Here is a 14218-nt window from a genome sequence, read left to right on the forward strand (position 1 = left end):
CAGCTGAAGGTGCAAAGAAGCTGCCACCGGATGGTAGAAGCTGTGGATTCTGCAAGAACGAAGAGGGCTAGAAACTTCCCCTTTGGAGGATGGATGTCCCACGTCGTGTAGAAGTTTGCAAAGGTGTTCCCACACTGAAAGACCGCAAACAAGCCTTGCTAGCTGCAAGGGTCGCGGTTCGGGTTTTTGGATGCTGCTGTGGCCCAGGAGGGACCAGGATGTCGCCACTTGGATGAGGAGACAGAGGGGGTGCCCAGCAAGTCAGGGAGCCCTCACAGAAGCAGGCAGCACCCGCAGAAGTACCGGAACAGGCACTTGGAAGAGGAGTGAACCGGAGCTCACCCGAAGACACAAAAGGAAGTCCCACGACGCCGGAGGACAACTCAGGAGGTTGTGCACTGCAGGTTAGAGTGTCGGGGACCCAGGCTTGGCTGTGCACGAAGGAAATCCTGGAAGAGTGCACAGGAGCCGGAGCAACTGCAAATCACGCGGTACCCAGCAATGCAGTCTAGCGTGGGGAGGCAAGGACTTACCTCCACCAAACTGGGACTGAAGAGTCACTGGACTGTGGGAGTCACTTGGACAGAGTTGCTGAGTACCAGGGACCACGCTCGTCGTGCTGAGAGGGGACCCAGAGGACCGGTGATGCAGTCTTTTGTTGCCTGCGGTTGCAGGGGGAAGATTCCGTCTACCCACTGGAGATTTCTTCAGAGCACCTGGTGCAGAAAGGAGGCAGGCTACCCCCAGAGCATGCACCACCAGGAAACAGGCGAGAAAGCGCAGGATCAGCGATACAAGGTTGCAGTAGTCGTCTTTGCTACTTTGTTGCGGTTTTGCAGGCGTCCTGAGCAGTCAGCGGTCGATCCTTTGGCAGAAGGTGAAGAGAGATGCAGAGGAACTCTGATGAGCTCTTGCATTCGTTATCTAAAGAATTCCCGAAAGCAGAGACCCTAAATAGCCAGAAAAGGAGGTTTGGCTACCTAGGAAGGAGGATAGGCTAGCAACACAGGTAAGGGCCTATCAGAAGGAGTTTCTGACATCACCTGCTGACACTGGCCACTCAGAGCAGTCCAGTGTGCCAGCAGCACCTCTGTTTCCAAGATGGCAGAGGTCTGGAGCACATTGGAGGAGCTCGGGGCACCTCCCCTGGGAGGTGCAGGTCAGGGGAGTGGTCACTCCCCTTTCCTTTGTCCAGTTTCGCGCCAGAGCAGGGCTGGGGGATCCCTGAACCGGTGTAGACTGGCTTATGCAGAGATGGGCACCATCTGTGCCCATCAAAGCATTTCCAGAGGCTGGGGGAGGCTTCTCCCCCCCACAGCCCTGACACCTTTTTCCAAAGGGAGAGGGTGTAACACCCTCTCTCTGAGGAAGTCCTTTGTTCTGCCTTCCTGGGCCAAGCCTGGCTGGACCCCAGGAGGGCAGAAACCTGTCTGAGGGGTTGGCAGCAGCTGCAGTGAAACCCCGGGAAAGGCAGTTTGGCAGTACCCGGGTCTTTGCTAAAGACTCGGGGGATCATGGAATTGTCTCCCCAATGCCACTGATGCCGCACTTGAGAGGGCGATCTCTGCAGCCTTGGAGCACCAGAGTCAGAAAATTATTGAACTCTCAGTCTGGCGCAGTTTACCACCATGACTGGGGAAGTTCCGAGGCTTTAGCCTCCTGTTAACACTCCGGGTGCCCCAGGGGAAAGTGCAAAGCCAGACCGGACACCAATGTGAGGGCGTCTGCTACCTCCTCTGGTGGGTTTGAATGACTTCGCCAGGCCTTCCTGTAAGGGTGCCTTAACACCCAGGAGGCACAATGTCATACCCAGCCCAAGTACACTGGGGATGAAGATTCCTGCTCTCACCAGAGAACAGATGATAATGCTGAGGAGGGTTCAAACACCCGATGGGGACTATGGTGACGAACCAGGCCCAAGCAGACTGGGGCGACCAGAAGACCACGCCAAGAAACCCAGGCTGGACGATAAAGGCAGCCAGGACTCCGCAGGGGTACCGGGTATGCTCAACCCAGAAGACATCTACCACCCACCGTTCAGCAGTCTGTGTTCCTGCCTCGAGGGTGGTTAACTTTGTGGCCAGCCACATTAGGAAGTCTATGGACCAGAAAGTACAGTGCGTTTGAGGGCTGAGTGCCCTAGACCCTCTTTGGCCAGTAAGGTGGAATATACGCCTGAGATTGACAAATTACGCAATGAACGTTGCCATCTTGGGGTCAAAAACCCTAAGAAGGGTCTGGACCATATCTGGCGAGCCTGCCAGGATATTGTCCTGGATATCCTGGGGCTGGTTACAAAGATTTTAGATATGGCCGAGGAGGTTATAGAATCTGGCCACTTAATTGACCCTACTATCCTGTCAGGTTGGGCCTAACAGGCCCTGTGTTTCTTGGGCAATGCCAATTGTGCCTCATCAATGGAGAACAGACGCTCCCTACTGATCAAGAGAGAACCCAGGTTGGGTGAACTAGCCACCACAGAAGCCGGTGCAGTGGCTAATGGGGTTCTCGATGGGGAGTCCTTCATTAAGGAGATATCTTGCTTCGCTAACATTGTCAACGCAGGACAAAGCACAACAATCTATTAAAAAGATCTTTAACCAACAAATGTTTGGAGGGGCCCTAAGTGGTAGGGGGTGCTCCTCCAGCCAGACGTGTAACTCCAACCCCATAGACCACTGCTAATTCAGGAGAAGCATTCATCAGCTTGTTGATGACAGACTTAACCAGGGAAGCGGCACAATTTAGAATCGCAGGGGTCCAGAGGAGAACCAGATTTACGTACTGTGATTTCCAACACAGAGTTGTCTAGGGAAAAATGATCACACCTAATGAGAATGGGGCCTGAATGAGTAGGAACTGAATCCCCATGCCCCAGAGATACCTGCGCAGTGAATTGCATGTAAATATTTTAGATTTTATTAAAAAAAGAACTCTGAAAGATCTTGACATAGCTCCAACAAGGATGAGAGAACGTTTTCTTTAGCAATAGGAGAGAAGGAATTCGCAATTTTAAACAGCTCACAAGTTGTTAGATACCTCAGAAATTCAGGAAGCAATAAATTATTTTTTAGCTTTCCGTATAGTGGTGTGGTAACTTTTCAGCACAGCTTGGTATGTTGCTTTAGCCTCGATCATAAGCCATCCTCCATTTCTGCTCTAGCTTTTTACAATAATATTTTTCCAATTTCACTAGTTCCATAACCTTGGACAACACAATGTTCTTCTCTGTTGTCAACTCATTTTCTCCCACCACTCTGAGCAAACCTCGTACACATTTATTCCCTCACCCAAAAATTCATCCTGGATGTCAGAAATGTTTCTACTTCAAGTAATCTAAACAATCTGTTAAGCAATTTCTTACTCTTCAATCCAGCTTCTGCAGCACTTAAACTGCCCTGATTGCAGCCACCAATGACATCCAAACTCTCCTCGACCAAGGAGAAACATCAGCTCTAATCCTCCTCGACCTCAGCAGTTTTAGACACCATATCCCACCACATGCTAGTCAAAAGATTACACTACATCGGCATCCAAGGGGGCGCACTCAGAAACCTCAGAATCATCATCTACCACAGGATAACCATAAAAACACAGATCAACGCCATCTCCTCCACTTGCTTCTTTATCCTGCGCATGCTAAGTAAGATCTTCAAGTGGTACCCTTGCACACTAGATGCACTGTGACACAGGCGCTCATCACCAGCTAACTGGACTACAGCAACCCCTATTACATAGGAATCGATGCACACCCCTTACTAAGACTCCAGACCATAAGTAACCCCGCAGCCAGACTGGTCCTCTGCCTTTTCTGACAATCACACCACACCTTAGGCAACTCCACTTGTTCCCTGTGCAGAAGAGATGTGAACTCAAGTTGATGACCCAATGCACACAAGACTCTACACAATCAAGGACCCGCCTACATCAACCACCACCTGAAATTTCAGCCATCAAGAAGGTTACGCTCCACCTCTTTATTACTGGCCCACACCCCTTCCATTCACCAAAGCAACAGTGGAGGGCGATCCTTCTCCCACATAGCAGCAAAAACCTTGAACTGCCTCCCCACGTGACTCCAGACCATCACCTCACATCCAGAATGCCATAGGGCCCTCAAAACCTGGCTGTTCTCATACGTTGCCGATATCTGCAAGCAACTGCTTACCCTATTGGTTGATTAGTCGCACTTCTTAAATCCTGTTTGAGTGAATGCTTGAGGCCAGAAACTGTAATTATGTAACACTATTTCTCACCTCCTCATTCTATTAGGGATAGTGCCCAAACCTTTCCTCGTTAACACCTCTTTCAAAGGTTTATAATCAGTACACACTTAGAAGAAATTCTCCACACCAAATTCCTGTACTTGTCAAAAGCCCAAAAAGTAGCCCAAGTCCCACTTTCTATTTCATAATAGTTAATTTCAGAAGCTCTCAAACATGTTGAAGCACAAGCTATTAATTTTTCCTCCCCATGTCTTTTCTGAAGTATTGCACCTACCCTCTTTTGCACTTGCATCCATTACTATCATAATACTGTGATCAGTTACAAAAGCCTGTAGACATGCCACATGCAATAGTTCGTTTTCAACTCTAAAAATCTTTCAGACAAACATTCTATTCAAATTCACCTTTCAACAAATCTCTTAAATTTACATATTTATCTGCACATTTTTTGATAAACTTTTCATAATATTCCACCATTCCAAGACATGAAATTACCCCTTCTTTGCTATTCTTTTGTTTGATTCTAACAACTGCATTAACCAAGTATTTCTTTAGAGCATCCCTGTACCAGAAAATGAATGACCTTAACAGTTCACTTTGCAAACTCTAAATTTGCATTTCTCTAATTTAATCGTCAGACCAACATCTATCAACCACTTCAGACCCTGACACACTCGTATATCATGCTGTTGAACTGTATCACCAAAAATTAACTAATCATCTGGAAGATCTTTGGCTTTAACCAGAAAATATTACCAAGGCTAGCCTAGAATTGGCAACAAAAAAAAAACATACTGGTATGCTAATCAATTAAAGGCTAGACGGGAAGGTCTACTGCTAAAAGCTTTATCGAATATAAACAAGACCGAGGCTTTAAGCCATTCTTGGATGAAATCTTCCCAGAGGAGAAAAAGATCACTATCTATGAAATTTCGACTGGGCACTTTGCCCCTTGCAGCAGCAGTTAAAAGATGGTCATCAAAGCCTAACCAGGGAACAGTGCTGTGTCAATGTTCATTGGGAGGTCAAGAAACAATTATCCACTTCCTGTTATGCCAGCACATTAGGCATCTGGAAATGTAATCTATGTCCGCTTTTCCTTAGACATAAAATCAGATTGTGCAATGAAGCCTTAGCCTTTTGCACAAGAACGGATGATAGGAACATTGTATATATTTATGCTGTGTGTAAGAGTAGGATATCCGCCTGGAAAATACTGCCCATGTTTTTAAATAATACTTTGGATATCATCATCTTATCAGAGATTGCATTTACTTCTACAATACATTTCATACATAAAAGCCTCACATTCAACAAACCTTCCTTTAGATCTATGCTGTAACACTTTATATTATGTGGTTGTACAGGAATAACGCAATGGAGAAAACTTGCTCTCTCTCTTTTTGTTAACTCCGCGCAGTCACATGCTGTTTGTCTGAAGGTGCTAATTTTGAGTTCCAACATGTCATTAGTTCTCCGGCTCACAAAAACATAGCATCTCTTGTATCTTTTGGGGCCTTTTATTGTATTAATTGCAATTATGGGGCACTAAAATGATAGAGACTTACTCAAATTCTCTTTTCATCTGTCCGAGACCACCCTATAATCCTAGAATTGACCTCTGGTTCTATTTGGTAATTCATCAAATTGAAGATTCTCAATGAATATCTGTATTTTTATCTTTTACAACCCTAAAGCATACGGCGCATTTTAAATGTAAAGCCTGCATTTTTACTGTTTTAACTGTTGTTGGTTTTTTGGCTATGTACAATAAAGTTTTTGTATTAAAAAAAAAAAAAAAAAAAACATCTTGGTAACTTTGTACTCCATCAATAACCTGAAATAAATTCACCATGACCTTTTGGAAAACTGAAGCTGTTGTGACAAGACTCAACAGCATCCTTTTGAACCCAAACTACCATAGGCATAATGAACATGTTTAGATCCTGCCAGGTCTCATTCAATTTTAACAGGAGGTGTGTGGACACCAAATCCAAGATAGTGAAATAGCTTTCACCAGCAAGAAGTGATTGGCTCGTCACTATTTCGTAACTGAAATCTATCTACTGCCACTTTCTTGTTCCAGCCACTCAAATCTATGCACAAATGTATATCCCCATTTGCCTTCTTCACAACTGCAATTGACACCAACCACTCTGTCCTGTCCAAAGGTTCAGTAATTCTCATCTCCATCCACAGTTCCATTTCCTTCCTCACTTTGTCTTGCATACTCTGTGACATTCTCACGTTTGCATTACAGACTGCACATTACTATTTAATTTAATGAAACCCCTTAGACATCTAATTTTTGCCTGAATACCTGGAGAAACTGTTTTGCAAACCTACATTTTTCATCCACAACTTCTTTTACATGTACTTCAGGCGTTGTATTTGGACTTGAAGTGACTCCCAACAATTTTTGTTCTGGCCACCCAATCAAATCATCGCCCTGTACTGCAACATACACCTTGCCAACTGGTACTTATCATGCAGTTCCATACAAGCATATAATAACCCCAAATTTTAAAGAAACACCCCATAACCTTCAGTTTTCACATCAATTTTCGATAACTTCATCTTGTTTTTGAACTCTTCTTCATTCGTCCCTTTCGAAATAATCAAGTGTGAGCATTAATCAAATTTCGGAACAACTTTCAAACTCTCTATTGCTACTGTGTCACAAGGATGTTTCAATCCGCTTGTTGTTTTTCTTACCCACCCTTATATCCCGGCCATCTTGATGAACTGTCTAATATGCAACCCATGGTTCGTGTTTATTTTCGTCTTTTCTCCAACAGCAGTTTAAGAAATGCTCTTTTTTTTTTCTTTCTAACAAGAACATTGAAATTGGGCTTGTAATGTGGCACACACTTTCCCATTTGCCCTGTGGTCATCGTTTCCATATCTATAACACTCCTTTAAAATCAATTTTACTGCATATTTCTACGCTTTTTTTTTTTTACCTTTAATCATAACATTCAGATTTTTTTCTCTGTTTGTACTATGCTTTTAATTTGTTTTTTGAACTCAACACATTTAATCATCAGCTCCACCATCTTTTGACACCGAAATTACTTCCTTTAAAAATGGCGGGGAGGCTTGTCATTCATTAAAAGTGCCTACCTTGTCTTTACATTATCATGCTTCAAAACAAACTGATCTCAATTCTTTCTTCAGTGGTGTTCCCAAATTTGCAAGTACCAGCTGACTTACATTGATTTGTTATGTAATCTTCTACTGATGTATCACAGCCTTGTGAGCTCGAACCAAAAATGTTATGCTCCATAATTGCGCTAATCTTCTGCAATTAATGTATGTTCCATCTCCAGATGCATATTTTATATTGAAGTCTCTAATTTCCTCCTGACTTTACTGTGTCGTAAAAAAAATTGAGGACCTCCCGATCTTCAGCCCCTAAGCATCCTACCAATGAAAACTTCCTTTCTGCACGTAAGTTAGTCCCACAAACCCTGGCATAATTCATAAAAGCCTTTTCCCCACTTACTCTCCACCTCAGTGCGGGTTCTCCCACAAAAGACAAGGGTTAAAAAAAAAGGGGGGGTGATGTTAGGTTTTGCATAATGCCAGCTGAATGGTATTATTCCACTACCATCTAGAAAAGAAAACTCTGAATGTACTTTCTTAAATAGCCTCAAGCTTTAAATGTTAATTTCTTGACCTTACAAGCTATGGAGATGTCGCCTTACTGTTATTTTTCTGCTGTCCTACAACGGTCAATGGTGTGACTTCTTATTCCAATCTGCTGATGTGCCAATAATTTTCTAAGTAACTGGCAGTCAACTCATTCCACTTTGCACTTCCATCATGACACTTCTATTTTCTTCCCACCATTGTATTGTATACTGCTCAAGTTCTCCCAACTTGCCAAGATGACCGCCACAATGTTGACATAGGTCAGTTTTCACAGGCACCTGGGCTGGTTTTGTGGCCAAATCCAAAATGGCATTTCATGCATCATTTTTTATATTTGGCTGGGCACAGTTTGTGTCTTACAGTGTTGTCTCTATAGGGAGTTGGGTTTGTGGAAATGTGCTTGAAACATAGATTCTATGTGCGCTACTCCTTTATCAAGTTCAATAGTCTCAAATGAAATTCCGATTCGTGCTCAGCCAACCTTAATTCACTGCGCATTGAGTTCTTTAAAAAAAAAAAAAAAAAAACTATGCAAAATCATGACTTCCTTTTGCCACTTCATCACTTCCCAAAGGGTATGAGTAAAAAAAAAAAAAAGTTTTGTCCCACCTTATAAAAAAAGAGGCTTCCTCAAAATGATCCAAATCAGTGTGAAAATGAGCACCTAAACGTTTTTTCTTTTTCCATTCAGTTTTACTTTATCAATACACTTCACCTTATTTCAAGTGTTTGTTTTTCTTGCTTATACAGTGTTTTTTCCCCTCTTTCTATGACACCCCAATAATTCCTCTTTGTGTAAACAGCTGCTGTGTCTCTGGCAACTTTTTTTTTTGTCTAAATGACAATCCAATTGCTCTTTCTTGAATACCCAGCTACTATTTTCCCTGGTAATCGCTTTGGCTAAAATGGTTATCCACGAAATGATTCTTGCATCCAAGGCCTATCTTGGTCCTTGTTAATTTTCATCCTGTAACTTTATAGGTTTAGAGTTGCGCCTTTGGTTTAACTAAACTTTGATTTACTATTTTAGGCTTTACCGATTGTTCGACTCTGCTGCATTTATTTTAGCAGGCTCCACCAACCCCCCCCCCCTCCCCCCCATCAGCTTCTTGAACAATTTAATAGTTCTTGCTATGAAATCAAATGCCATTAGTAGGCCTGTGAAGAGTTAAGGTAAGGATGTTGTACATATAGTGGTCTGAAGATACAAAATGATTTTAATAGTTTTATGACTCGGTCTAATGCCACATAGTGATTCTGCAAAAATGGCCGACTATGTCACTTTCAATTGCTGAAAGGTCAATAAGATCCAGAAATGCGCCCTTAATTTTACAGATAATAGCATCATCCGCTAAGGGTCTCCACTACCTCTTTTCTTGAAAACTGAGAGTACCATTGACTGATGCCCAGAATCAGGGATCAAGTATCTACAAATTTAAAACATTAGCAACACTGCACCCACATCCACTTAAACATAAACACAGGACTTAAGCCAAACCCTGGGTCTTTACCTGTAGGACCCTTTCTAATGCAGGGATGTGGAATTCCTATAGCCCGACACCCAGGAGAATTTGTTTAAGGTCAAGAACAACAAACAATTATTTTGTCCTTTAAACAAGTAGGCCTAACACCCAGCAGCCAAAGCCTTTGGCTGCCAGTTTATAGTACCACATTATGGACCAGGGAAGGGCATTGTCTGCATTTAAGGTAGTATTATTGCCCATATATTAATGCTGTTCAAGCTTGTATTTATGGTTCATTAATGCAAAGCTTTTATTATTATGGTGAGTGTTCTAAGGAAATGTTGTAAGCTCAGACTACACTAGTAAGAGTGGTTCCATTATTAAAATGTGTGCAGACATTTGGGAAGTTTGACAATATGAAGCTACATATAGTGTTCCCAGGACACTATTTGATCACATGCAAATATTTGAAAAAGCTTCAAAGCAAGTTTGATTTTTTTGCCTTTGAAATAAAATGGGGGAAAAATAAATGCAACTAGTGAAAAAAAAGTGCTGGTGAACTACTATGAAATTTTAGGTTTTATCTCTTTAAAGCGTCATTTAGTAAAATGTGTTTTTATTTTGTCATTGTGTGTCTCATTTTTACCGTTTTTTTGTAAAACTTTTTACTTGGAGCTGCTGGGCCCACACCACTATAGCAAACATTGGCAAAAATATACATTTTGTAGTCTCACAAAGCACACATTGGTCAGTAGTCTCTGGCATTGAACTAAACTACTTTATGTACACATATGCTCCTTGTGAAAGAGCAGAATTCTGTCACTCCTAGTGAAGCCAGACGATCGACAGATGGAAATTTTATAAAAACAAAAAGGTCTTGGTTAACGTCAGACCAAATTAGGGCCCAATTCTTAAAGAAAATCACAAAAGAGCACAAGAGTCTCCTTGCATTAGTGCAGATTTATGGCTTTCATGAATTTAAAGAAGTAGGCCAGGAAATCGTACTCCTAGAAAATATCTGTGAACTGCATTTCAGTACAAGCAAATATGCATGCATAGATTTGCTCATGCGAATATCTGTTGAGCGTCTACAAGTTCAATTTCCTCCATCCTCTTTTTTCCCCAACCCTGGAAGAAGTTTTATTTCTGCCCTTGGCAAGATGGCATTTCCAACCTTTCTCAGTATAGGAAAAGATCAGAACAGCTGTTGAAAACCCCTAAATGGGGTAAGATGGTAGGTTTGCACAGATTCAAACGGGCATTCCATCCCTGGAACTACTACTCCCCGCTACTTCCAGCCCTAGTATGTAATCTGTGGAATGGTTGCAAAAGAAAGAAATTGCTACTGTTCAAACCGTACTATAGTATGATACCTTGCAAAATCAGAGAAGCTATTATCAGAGCTCTTATACCGTGAAATTGCTGCCATAATTTGTCGCCGCACTATCAGCACCAAAGGGACAGGTGGATTTTTTTTAATGGGACAAGTAGATTTACAACACAGCCTGTCCCATGGTCAAGTGGATATTGTGTTAAATTCCACACCCCTGTCCTGACATCCACGATGTTATCAAGGGAGGAAGTCATGGTGGTGTTAGATAAGTTGGGCATCATATAAGAGTAATCCAGTTCCAAAGGGCTACAAGTGTTTTGACACCGGGGAAACAATACATTATTCATGCAGAAACACCACCTACAAATCATCTTCTCATCATGACTAACTTTTTTACCACCAATTTCTTTATTTGGAAACCATGTTTCCAGATATGCAATTTTAAGGAACAACCCAGTACACCTAGATGTCTTAACCTATAGACTCTTCTCTGTTCAGTGGCAAGTTGACAATGGGTTGATATAAAATGGAGTTTCAAAGTGAAATGCAGAGCAGTACTATTCAAAAACCACTTACAACCATCCCAGTACCCTTTTTCCTGTAGATGGCTGCAAATATTTATTAATATTATCTCCTGACCATGCTCATTCTCAAAAAGCACATTACAAAATCAAAAAGACATACCTTTAAAAAAAATTAAAAATACAAGTACTAAGACTAAACAATGTATTTTCTACATAGGAGACCCCACAGGGCATACCCAAAATGATCAGTGTTGAAATGAAGTACTGCAGGCCAAAGAGTGAGGTACTGAAGAAGCTTTATCCATAAAGGAGGCAAACAATGCCACGTGCATTAGTGTTACATACTCAAGCAATTATATTAGACTAGAATGTATCATTTGTAATCATGAGTTACCTGCATAAAATAGAAGGGCTACTTCATGTGAACTCGCCACCCAATGACAATTGCTTTTTTTTTTTTTTTTTTAAAGAGGCCGTGTACTCCATAATTGCAGAGGTAGTCAAGTGACTATTTGAGGGAAGATAGACAGGTTTATTATACCAATGACAAAGAAAAGCTTCCACTACACCAAACCTACATCTAGCACAGTGTATGAGTCTGTGTATGTAAATGCATACAACTATGGACACGGACAGATAACCTACTATACTAATTTGAACATCATACTTTAAACGTCAGTGACTGCTAGATAGGCAGTGTGTATGTTAACAATGTTGTGCTACAGAAATACAATAGATCCCAACAGAGAGACATGCTTATGTTCCAAGATAGTTTTCCATATTTATTTATAACATATATAGTTTAAAAAAAATGTTCTGACCTGTAAATAAAGTGAATATCCACTAAAACCTAGGTACAAATCCACCACTTACGATAAGGAATACAGGTCTGCATCGAGATTAAATTTTAACATTTTATTTCAACTAAGATAACTTGCTTTACCATGGGTGTGCGCGCCCTTTTACAACACACGCAAAAGCCACAAGTTTTGTTATACTGAATTTATCGAACAAAACTGACACTTATTACAGACAGCGATAAGGTAAAACCTTGGTAGCCAGCACCAAGTAAGAAGTACAACAATAAAACTAATTATAAAATGACTTCTTAACGGGTCACTCATGGAAGATTTAGCAATGACGAATGCTAGGGTTACCGTCAAAGCATATCGTGAATATCTGCATAACTCAAACAGTTAAAAAGGTAAAGAGCAAATTAGTCCTTGTGAAACAAACTGAATGGTTCCTTCTCATTCACTTCAGTAAACACTGCAAAGGCAGCTACAGTTCCAACATAAAACTGATGTGTGTCACGTGTATGTTCCAGTTAAAGCAACATATTAGCAACACGATTACTTCTGTCGGCTTCGTGGAGTGAGGTGAGGAACCCCAACTATTTAAGCGGAAGTCAGGGCTGTTTCCCAATATGGGTATTTAAAAATGCACCACTGCGAATGGTTCCTGCCTTGTCACTTCCTAGAGTCCGCTGGGGACGGGTGCACCTGGAACACCCGGATCAGTCTGTGAGCGGGATATGATCCGCCCGACCTTCCAGGCGCTGAACCAAGATGGCCAGACACAGCAGTAAAGACACCTGATCGCTACCTTGGGTGTGTATGAAACTGGGTGCTGCTAGTCGTGTGGCAGTGGAGACGTTCTAGAGATGATGTTCTGTTCTGCTTCCTGACAGTCTGGGGTACTCTCACTACGGACAATTTTGAATCAACCCTCCTTACCCACATATAATTACACAACACTCTCCTTGCCCATTACAGAAATTAAATGCTATTAACTAAAGGAAAGAATGGCCCTCGATCAGAACGTAGGTGATTTATTGAGACTAATAAAAAAATAACGCAAACTGAGGTTGGAACAACGCTGGGTTAACTGTAAGTGATGGCCATGGTTACGGTTAATCAGTAATTTCCTGTGCCTTTAATACACTCACAATATCAAAATGATGATAATGAACTAGAGACAATTGGCCGCAAGAACTTTAAAGTGCCTGGGGGTAGACCTCGGGGTCACACCGCGTTTGCACAGCACGCTTTCTCACCTGAAGAGCAGGCCGAACAATAAAAAAATAAAGTTGCACATCATAGCATAACCCGGCGACACTCTTTTCACACCTGCAACAAATATGTGCCATAACAGCGAATATCCTCAGATGGCAGTGAGAGCAAGAATCAACCAGGAGATGCCAGATGCGAAATCCAATGCGAGGACAGAATGAGTTCGAGGCTACCACCACCACCCAGAAGCTAAGCCTAGCTTTCCCCGACTTACCCGCATCGTACTCCGGCACAACTGCTTGATACTGGAGCCCGACCCGCATGCCTCCACCTGCGGGGACAGAGACAGGGGGGGAGTTAAGGAGGGGTCACAAGAAAGCACGTTCGAGGCTCTCATCAGAGGCTCCTTACCCTGCTCATCGTCGCTGCCTGAACCAGAGCTGCCCTCCTCCCAGGAGTTGCCATTACCAGGGGCAGCGCTGCTATTGTTGCTGTGGCCCCCACTGGGCGTCGCCAAAGTTTTATTATTGGCCGCGTTGTGGCGAACACGACGCTTGGAGCTCGAGAGCTCCGTACCCTTCTCGAGCATGCTAGCGCCTGGTGTACTATCTCCTTAAACACAGAGCTGCACGACCGCCTCTCAGCAACTTTCCCCTCTCATCGTACCCAGCAGTGGGCAGTACACTGGGGCGCCGCTGCGTGCGCGAGCAGGCGGGGGAGGGGTGAAGGTTGCGGGGGGGTGGGGGGCGCACAAGGAGGAGTGAGGGGTGTCACACAAACCCGCCTCTGCCTCTGTATACCACGCCTCCGTAAACTCCCACTGGATGCCAGTACATTTTGGAAACGATACTCTACAATGATTGGTAAGAACCCCCGTCGATCAAAGCTAGTCCGGCGCTTCCGTTGGTCACGTACGGTTGCGCCGTTTCGCTTCTGTACGTACGTTTGGGAGAATTACAATTCAGTACTATTGCTCGTATGGATATCACATCTATTCTATAGGAGT

At 42.9% G+C, this 14218-nt stretch overlaps 1 protein-coding gene across 2 annotated transcripts in view; it reads right to left on the reverse strand.

Annotated features, from left to right (window-relative positions):
- The window catches only part of RCOR1 (REST corepressor 1), a 666190-nt gene extending 652262 nt beyond the window's left edge, over positions 1 to 13928 (reverse strand). For both annotated transcript variants that reach the window (XM_069207302.1, XM_069207303.1), the window contains exons 1-2: positions 13624 to 13928; positions 13487 to 13543 (exon numbers count right to left, since the gene is read on the reverse strand). In XM_069207302.1, coding sequence (XP_069063403.1) covers positions 13487 to 13543; positions 13624 to 13801 — 235 coding nt within the window. In that variant the 5' untranslated portion in view covers positions 13802 to 13928. The remainder of the gene's footprint in view (positions 1 to 13486; positions 13544 to 13623) is intronic.
- Positions 13929 to 14218: the final 290 nt, after the last annotated feature.

This window comes from Pleurodeles waltl, chromosome 9 (genome assembly GCF_031143425.1).
Source record: "Pleurodeles waltl isolate 20211129_DDA chromosome 9, aPleWal1.hap1.20221129, whole genome shotgun sequence".
NCBI lineage: Eukaryota > Metazoa > Chordata > Amphibia > Caudata > Salamandridae > Pleurodeles > Pleurodeles waltl.